Source organism: Eurypyga helias, unplaced genomic scaffold, assembly GCF_000690775.1.
Source record: "Eurypyga helias isolate BGI_N326 unplaced genomic scaffold, ASM69077v1 scaffold1060, whole genome shotgun sequence".
NCBI lineage: Eukaryota > Metazoa > Chordata > Aves > Eurypygiformes > Eurypygidae > Eurypyga > Eurypyga helias.
The window spans coordinates 42,865-52,119 of NW_010226069.1; the positions used below are offsets into that span (position 1 = coordinate 42,865).

At 42.0% G+C, this 9,255-nt stretch overlaps 1 protein-coding gene across 1 annotated transcript in view; it reads right to left on the bottom strand.

The window, feature by feature from the left end:
- The window catches only part of RPAP1 (RNA polymerase II associated protein 1), a 35,970-nt gene that overhangs the window by 17,382 nt on the left and 9,333 nt on the right, over positions 1-9,255 (bottom strand). The window contains exons 7-11 of the mRNA XM_010151280.1: positions 6,034-6,149; positions 5,523-5,621; positions 4,963-5,064; positions 4,056-4,223; positions 1,403-1,588 (exon numbers count right to left, since the gene is read on the bottom strand). Coding sequence (XP_010149582.1) covers positions 1,403-1,588; positions 4,056-4,223; positions 4,963-5,064; positions 5,523-5,621; positions 6,034-6,149 — 671 coding nt within the window. The remainder of the gene's footprint in view (positions 1-1,402; positions 1,589-4,055; positions 4,224-4,962; positions 5,065-5,522; positions 5,622-6,033; positions 6,150-9,255) is intronic.

Below are 9,255 nucleotides of genomic sequence, written 5' to 3' on the forward strand. Positions count from 1 at the left end.
TCATGCTCCTTGAATCATTTTGGCTACACACCACCTCCACCTAAAGCAGCACCTCTCTGGCAGTACCTGTTATGTCACGGAAAGCTGACGGAAGCAGAGACAAGACACCAATCCCTATTTTGCAGCAGGAAAAGAGATGCAGAGAGATGCGATTTTTATTTTATGGTTCACAGAGCAGATTATCATGACCACTGGCAGTGCTAGGAAACAAAACTTCAGTCTAAGTGGAATTTCACAACAAGTGGAACAGTTTTATCACAAATATCTCCTGAGTTTGGGCCACATGGAACCAGTTAAAATCCATTATGCTGAACCATGCAACTGTTTCCAGAATCAAACCGATCTCCTCTCTTCTGTCTACAACTCTCATCAAGCTTTTTAAACAGTGTCACCTAGTAGAATACATCTGAAATCATGAAGGCTCTAATCAAGACCAGATGTCCAAGTACAATAATTCATTTCCCCAGTGAAGCTTTTAACCAAGTGCCATTTCAGCTCAGGCTCAAGCACATGGACTAAGTGATGTGATGGCAGGTTTTAATAATTGCAGCAGGCAAGAGAGTTGCATCAGCTCAACCAAGGTTGGGTTTGAGATAACAAAGACTGCTATTTTTAGATCTCCTATCACGAATATAGGATTAGGCTTAAATATGTGTGGAATTAAATATGTGAGGCACCGGAACAGGTTGCCCAGAGAAGCTGTGGATGCTCCATCCCTGGATGTCTTCAAGGCCAGGCTGGATGAGGCTTTGAGCAACGTGGTCTAATGGAAGGTGTCCCCGCCCACAGCAGGGGGGTTGGAACTAGATGGTCTTTAAGGTCCCTTCCAACCCAAACCATTCTGTGATTTCATTCCAAACGCTGTAACTCCTTATGTGAGAAATGCAAATTAGCAGAATGAAACTGGAGAAATGCTAAGTAGCCACCTTACGTCAAATACAAAAAGAATGTCACTGTATAGATCTAACTAGTTTTGAATTACCTAGCTGTAATGCTCATGTTCAACTTGACAAAAGTGCATACAGACACTTCAGTAGTGGCCAGAACTTTTTCACTTTTAGCTCAAGTAAGTGAGCTTGAAAATCATGTCTGCATGCAGTCTTTCAGCAAGTCTTACAAGGTCATCAGTGTGCTTGTTGCCAATTTCCCTAGAGGAGGTTAGAGATACTTAATGGTACTGAAAACACACAGGTCAAGACTCAACCCTTTGAGAGATCAATAAAATTACCCTCCTGGTAATATAGGACAGAAACACAAGAGCCAACAGCCAGTAAAGAGTTCTAATTCTTGATCAGAACATTCTTACTAGCACACACAGGAGGGCAGACATTTCAACAGCACACATTGCCGCTGTGCAGCACCTACTTTCCTAAAAAGATTTCAGGTCTAGCTCTATGCTTACCTTTACAACATCGTATCGGGCCACATCTGGATCTGGCTTGTTTTCATCCTTTAATTTTTTACCTTGAGACTTCTCTGTTCCATTTAATTCTTCCTCTTCCTCCTCCTCCTCTTCCTCCTCATTGTTCGGGACAAAGGGGAATGCAGCCATCCCTTGATACCATGAGAAAGTCCAATCAAGATATTTCTAGAAGGAGAGTAAAATCACATAAAATAAAATTCTCACAAAAAAGTCATGGAAGACAAAAAATTCTCAAGGACACTTCTGATTACGGAATGCTTTATTGATTCCCTCATAACCCCAGGAAAACAAGAACACAATAAAGGGTATTCTAAACACGTACAAATAGGATGCAGTGCTTTTTAAGGGAAGTGATTTTAACCTGTGAAACACACATGTGGGAAACCATAAAAAGCAATTACTGTGAGGTGAATTTTATTTACTACAAAGGTAACAGAAATGCAACTTAACTGAAAAAATGTTTACGAGAAAAATAAACAAACAAACATACCATCAAGGCTATAGAAATCAAACTCAAATTGGACATTTATTGGCTCTATTCCCATTTCTGGACCTGTGTGGAGCTTAGGTCACAATACAGAATGGTCATGTAAAAATTGCTATGTTAAAATAAAAACTGCCCAGTGCATCTGTTCATGTCTGTTTGGCTTTTGTTTGAACACCCCTCAGCTTCAGCAAATACAACCACTCTTTTTTGTTCACAGCTAACGAAAGTGTCAGATACTCTCAAGTTCTACAACAATACTGCAACAAGTGAGTTTTCAGCTATGCAGCGAAGGGGTTGCTCCCATAACAGACCCGCTACCTCCAAATGTTTTCGAATATGATACAGTCAAAGTGAATGCTTGCACTACTTAATAACTGCTTTAAATTTACAGCTCCTGAACCACATTAGTCAGAAAAGAAGTGGTAGATTTCAACTAAACCCTGAGCTGTTTTGAAAAATTTCAAAAGGAAGCGCAAGTTATTATCAGACATTAAAAAAAAGAAAAAATGCAATATTAAACAAAGTTGTGAAAAGTGAGTGAATGACATGGTCAAGAGGCCTGACTTTAGAGATGAAGCTATGAGTCCATCTCAGAATCACAGATTCACAGAACGGTTTGGGTTGGAAGGGACCTTAAAGTTCCAACCCCCCTGCCATGGGCAGGGACACCTTCCACTAGACCAACTTGCTCAAAGCCTCATCCAGCCTGGCCTTGAACACTTCCAGGGATGGGGCATCCACAGCTTCTCTGGGCAACCTGTTCCAGTGCAGTGTATTCCAATGCATCTGGAATACAGCATTTCCTCCCACCAAGAGAAGGAGAAAGCACAAGGCAGTACCTGGGTCTTCAAAGGAAATGAAAAGAAAGGACATTCCTTCCCATAGCTATTGATGAATGAGAAAACCTTAGGACCACATGACTTTTATATGTGTTGATCTTCTATGTTTATAGCCACGAAAATCCTGTTTGTCTTACAAATCCTGGAGCAAAAGGCCAGCCCTCCAGCCCTCTCCCTACCTCAAAGACCTTTTGAAACTCAGCAGCACAAGACTCTAAGAACAACTCTCCATATGAGAAAATATACTAACACAGCACTCACGGTGCTGCTTTTGGCATCAGGAGAGTCAAAAATCCCCACTTACAGAAGGCATCACACCACAAGCTCTGATTTGAGAATCAGAGCACTGCAGACAGTTAAAAACCAGAGTAGTATCAGAAGAAAGAAGAGTACATTAAGAAGCTGATTCATAGCATTAATTACCTACCATGGGTGGGCAGGACTCATCTAGCAGAACAACATTAGGCTCATAGCTTAGAAAAGAAACAAGATGTGGAGAAAGCTACCCAATCCTTCATTTCTCTTGCCTCCCCATTAGGGATAGCCCCAAAGGCCTGGGAGAAGGTGCAGGGGGCTTCTTGATATCTACCCACTCTATCACTAGACCCTTTGCAGTCAGACACAGGAGCAGCTCTCACGGAAGGAACTTGAAACACAGCCCAGAGCAGGCTTTGCCTAAAACGGACTGCTGCTGTCCAACCAGGAAGACATCTTAATCTTGCTGCTCACAGCTCTCTAGTATCTCTAAGCACCCAAAAGAAGTTTCAACCTTCTAACAAGAGAAAAAGCATCAAGGAGAAAACAGACACATGAGAAGTCAAAATTAGGTATTTATCAGTGTAAGAACAGCACATGAGAACAGCAGAAAATGGACGAAGAAAAATGCATCATTATGAGGGATAACGGAAAGCAGGGAGAATATATAATCTGTTCAGAAGCAGGAAAACTACAAAACAAGAAGCCAAAACCACAAGAGGCTATATTAAAAAAGCTAAATTCTACACATACATTAGTAGTGGCCTGATGTAGATTGTAAAGATGTCAAAAGGAAGGGAACCTCAGTAGCCTGCACTGAATTTAATCATGGGGCAGAGCTAATTTAAACACAAGAAAATATGTCTGAATCTCTCAAACTGGGATTACACACTCCCCTGTCTGCCTCAGAGCACAGCAACAGTGTTCTATTGACCATTAAGCTAACCCATCCAGCAAGCCTTTGTTCCAGCTCCTTACCATGTCTCCTCATTCCGATTCCTGTAAACAGCTCTGCATGAAATCAAACCCAAGCACTTCATGATTGTCTCACCTCATCATCGAGTGACACCAGCAGGGCCCGGAGAGCACCAACAGATGCTGCCATGACATTATCCACTGCATCATCCAACGAGAAGCGCAGCAAGAAGAGAAACCCAGCATCAAGCAGCAGCCGCAGAACGCTGCCCTTCAAGGAGGAAGCAAACTCTCCAGCCCTGGCCTGAAACATATGTCACGCAGAGCCCGTGTTAAAGCTGTCTCGTCTCAACATCCTGCATGTTTGCCTCTTCCCATTTCTACTGTGAAGTAGCTAAACCGTAAGCAGGTTTTTTTTCCTTTATTTTCTCCTCCCTTCATTCTACAGAGGCACACAACTCCAGTTCCTTAGTGCAAGAAACCTTTCTTTCTAAAGTCTGGACCCATCTTCTGACCCATCATTCTTCTCAAAACCACACTGTTTCTTCTTCTCTGCCTCCACTGCTGTCAGAGGGAAGGTTAGCACTTCCCCTATGAGTTAGGTGGAAATGTGCACAGAAATAAATATTCATTTTGCTTTACACCACTGGCACTTTACGAGTAGGCTGGTTCATTCTCACCTCCTACAGAAAAAGCACATCATGAAGCTGGCTCAGACAACAGGAGCGAAAGGGTCATCGCCAAGGATAGGTTTGTCACAAGTTAACACAAAAAAATAACTTGTGTCCAAAGCAACAACATAACTGAAGTTGCAGCACTGCTGGTGAACACCACACATCTCCCACCAGAGAAGCCTGAAACTCAATTTGTTATGTGCCAAGACTTAACTTTTCTAACAGTAAGGAGACCCTCAGTGAAAAAGAATCCCCTGCTGGTTCACCTTCATTGAACCCTACAAAGCAAGCAACTAGTACCAGAGAATCTGGGGTCTGATCCACCAGGAACTTGAATTATGGGGAGGAATTCCATGGAAAGTGACCTACCTTTTGAACAATACGACCCAAGACCTGTAGAGCCAGTGTCCTCTGTTGAATAACTTGGCTGCGAGACAAATGAAAGAGCTCTTGGAGAGAATAACCAGCCCTCTAAATGGGGGAAAAAAACAAAGCCAACAAAAAACTCTGCTATAAGTAGAAACAGGGTCCTTAAAATAAGATTAACAGTAAAATACTGCATAACAGGAGATAAACTGAAATGCAATGTTGTTTGCTGCTTTGCAACAATTGCAAAAGAGATTGTAATCATTGACACGACGGGACAAAACTGAACTTCTTAAGAAAAGGAGGTATGTGCACCTTTTTCCAACACCACAGATGCTTAATGGCACCACATTAAAAAAACAACTACAAGAGTTTTCTGAAAGTAAAGCAGTTAATGCACGCAGACCAAATTTCTCTTCAGGAGCTTGTTCCAAACAAAAAAAATCACCCGTCCACACTTTCCTAAGGTTCTTGTCACTAAAAAGCCTCAACACAAAAGTAATCCGAAAAATCAAACACAGAAAACAGAATTGGATCTGCTCTTCCTACTATATTACACCTACCTCTGCCTCTTCCCCATGGTGATGCAGGCCTAGATGTGTCGGTAAATCAGCATCTGCAGGAATCAATTCTCCTTTTAAACTGAACCGAGCTTGCATTCCCTACAATAAAGGGGTTGAGAGAGAACAAGATTATTTCTATTCCCTTCTACTCCATTCATCACTTAAAAAAAACACTTGTTGCATCAACTGTTGGAAGGTGATAGTTCAAAAACTCCCCAGGTCAGGCCTTGTTCTTAAAAAACTTTCCTCCCCTCCTTCCTTTTTTCTTAGCTTTCAGCCCTGTTTCATCCCAGATCGCAGCTGCTGGACTCTCACTTCCTAGCTCTCCTGAGGACTACAGGCAGAATTGACCACATACCATCCCACCCTGGTGGGAGAAACTGGGGAACCTCTCAGCCTGATGAAATCTTACAGAGTGAGTAACCAGAGGACTAGTTTTTGAAGCCTTCAAAATGGTTACTGTCACAAAGCATGATCCAGACATGAAAGACACCAGTTTCTGCCCTCACACCTTTTTGGTTTTCTTCTGCCGGGGTGAGGGTAAATCTTTCATCCATTCCAGCTTCTCAAACTCCACATTGTCCATGTGAATCCACTCCTTCTTGGGCTTCACAGGTAGATCATCATCTTTGTGGGGAAGACAAAAAAAATGGCAGTCTTACCTTCCGAGGCAGGGATAAAGAAAATACTATTCCCTCTTTGCCAACTCACTTGGCTTAAAGATCGCATCAAAGAAAACAATTTTCAAATGAATATTGGCCAATACATAAACAAAGGTTTACAGCTGTTTTCATCTTTCCTGAGAGTTACAAGAGGAAGTAAATAGCTCTGTAATGAAATTCACAGACAAGGCTAATTCGGGAGAATCTGAACAGAAGTCAGGACACAAATAAGGAAAGTGACCAGAACCAGGGCAGAAAAATAATACCAGCCCTGCTTTTGAGAAAGCAAACTAACATCATCCAAGGAAAACAGTGTTAGGGGAGATGTGAAATAATTCAAAAGTATTAATGCAGAAAGTCCAAGCAAATTATTGGAAGCCAGTACGATTTCAGCCTAGATACACTGGAGAGAGCACAAACACTACTATTGATGCTTCTATCACATTTGCTACGCTGCTCTTCGTTCTGTGTCCCCCTCTAAAGGCTTGAGGAGATCAGCTTGGAAAGAACACAACAGCTGGAAATTTACACAGCTTTCCTGAGAAACAATTCAGTAGGGAAACTGGACAGTTGAACAAGAATTGCAAAAGTGCAAATACTAGAGGAAGAAATTACTGACTTAACTTTATAAAAGAGCTTTGACTAGAAGAATTTGAGAAACAACATATTTACGCCTGACATCACAAGAGTTGCCCTAGGAAAGAGACAGATCAGCATGTGGAATAATCTCACAAGTGAAGGGACAGGAGAGACGTAACTAGAAGTGATCTGAATGCTAGGAAAGGTAATGCTTTGCTACTAGGATACTACCCGTACCAGCATGACAAGAGATGAGCTCACAAGTCTCTGGTATCTCAAGAGAAATCATACTTAAGGACAGGAACAGGCAGTGTGAGGGCATGAAAAGCGGCAGCATCACTGCTGCTGGAGCAGCCCAGAACTCATTTGCATTGCAGCTATTAATTGCAGTGCTCTGGTCTTCTCCTGCAAGGAACAGTGAGTCCCACTGAGATGCTCTTCTTTCATCAGATCTTTTCCTGTCGATAACTGGCCTGAAACCTAACCTTTCACTTTCCTCCAATTAGCAGATAAACTTTCAGAAAGGCACTCATCCTTTCTAGGATGAAGCTTCACCCTTGTGATCGATGTGGTATTGAGACAGGCGAGGAACCAAGCACAGAGTTATCTTCCCCAGCCAGAAAGCTGTTGCGCAGAATTTCAGCCAAAGGCTCAGTACACATCTTAATTGAAGGGAGATGTAAGACAGCGGAATGTCTGTGGGTGGCAGGAGCAAAACTAGAGGAAATAAAATCAGCAGAAAAATGAAATCTATTGACATTTGTAATTCAATAAATTGTTTTTTCCTTCTCCATTAATTACTAAATTGATAGAATTGAGTTAATCATTCTATGAATAGGATTGATTACGCATATTACCACCAGCCCTTAGTATTACGATCTGGTCAACAAGACGGATATATATTCCAAGGCATCAGTAGATTGTTCAGTTACTGAGAAATCCCTCTAAGAATACACAAGCTGACAGTGTGACTGCAACATCTGTACCGAAATTTTTCAGATTTGGGTTTTATTAAAGGCTACCACCCAACCTATTCCCTTCCTGCTTCGCTTCCCTCTTTTGTCTTGGTGCCAGAATTTACTTTTCCATTTGGTGAGATCACAAGTTGCTGGATAAAGGCTTCACAGTCTTATTTATCAGAAACAGTAGCCTTTTATTTCATTAGAAAGAGACAGGTTTGACTTTTGAGCAATCCTATTGCTTTGTGTCATCATCCTCTCCCTGGGGAAATTCAGAATGACCATATCTGCTGAGCTGTTTGTGATGAGCTTACTCCTGAGCACGAACAGATGCAAAGTCCCAACACTAAGTGCTAATGTCCAATTAGTATTTTATACCTCTTGTTGGTCGAGATGGGCTGAGGGCATAAACTCGGGTGTTGGAAAGACTTCCCTTAGTTTTATAACTGTGTTCCAGCTCACCCTTTCTTGGTTATTTCAAATATCCTGGGAAAACTACTCTTCTCTTTTCCTGTGCAGTCTTCCATAGGAAGCAAAAGATGCTGTCAGCAGACAATGCTCTGAACACTGAGCTATTCCCAAGAGCACTACTACAGTCTTGTTCAGTCTTTACAGGCTGAACAACCTGCTACTATTGCTCCTAGGTGAGTAAAAGAACATCACTTAATCTGGTGCTGCTTGTGCACTTGATTGTTCTGGAACTAAAAAAGAACTAAAAATAGTCCTTTTGATTACAATGGCTTTGTGGAAAAGTAAAACTTGTGAAGAATCAGCAGAACTCAGTGAAGTGTCTTCCTCAGTAAGAGGCTAATCAACTTTCCTTCTCTTGCACATGTACACACACACTGACAGACTCATCCCTCTCATCAAGGAAATGGTAAACTTGTTCTCTCTTGGGAACACCAAGCTGAAGTCCAGAAGTGATGCAGAAACTGCTCTAATCATTCTGCAAGCTGCACTGGGACACAAAGAAGAGAGGATCAAGAGCTGGAGACAGCCAAAAATTGACATGAAACTGGGAGAGAAGCATGCTAACAAGGGAGAGAGATCTGCTATGAACAAGTGTGGGAGAGATGAGAATGGGAGCTTCTCATCTCACAACAGAGAGAAAGAAATGGCTGAAGAAAAAACCACAGTGATGAAAGCAACAATAAGAACAGAAGCTTAAAGGGAAAACCATTTCTTTTCTCTGCCATGAGAATATATGGGTTGCTGTAGCTGCTGGGGACAAAGCAGCTTTCTCCTCATACAGGCACATATTGAATATTAAAGAATGCTGTTGTAAGAGGCAACAGCTCTGCAGAATTCCTCAAAAAAACAAGCAGAACACACCCCACCTTAATACTTCCCTCCATCTGCAGCACAAAGAACTGTATCCTGTGGGCTCTGAGATCAAGCCACAGAACGGGGCCATCAGGATCAGTGTCACAGTAAGACACATGTGCTATATGAGCAATTTCCCTGAAATTAGATTGATGGTGGTCTCCATGCTACCCTGTGAGCAAATCACTAACTCTCCACCCCACCCCCCCC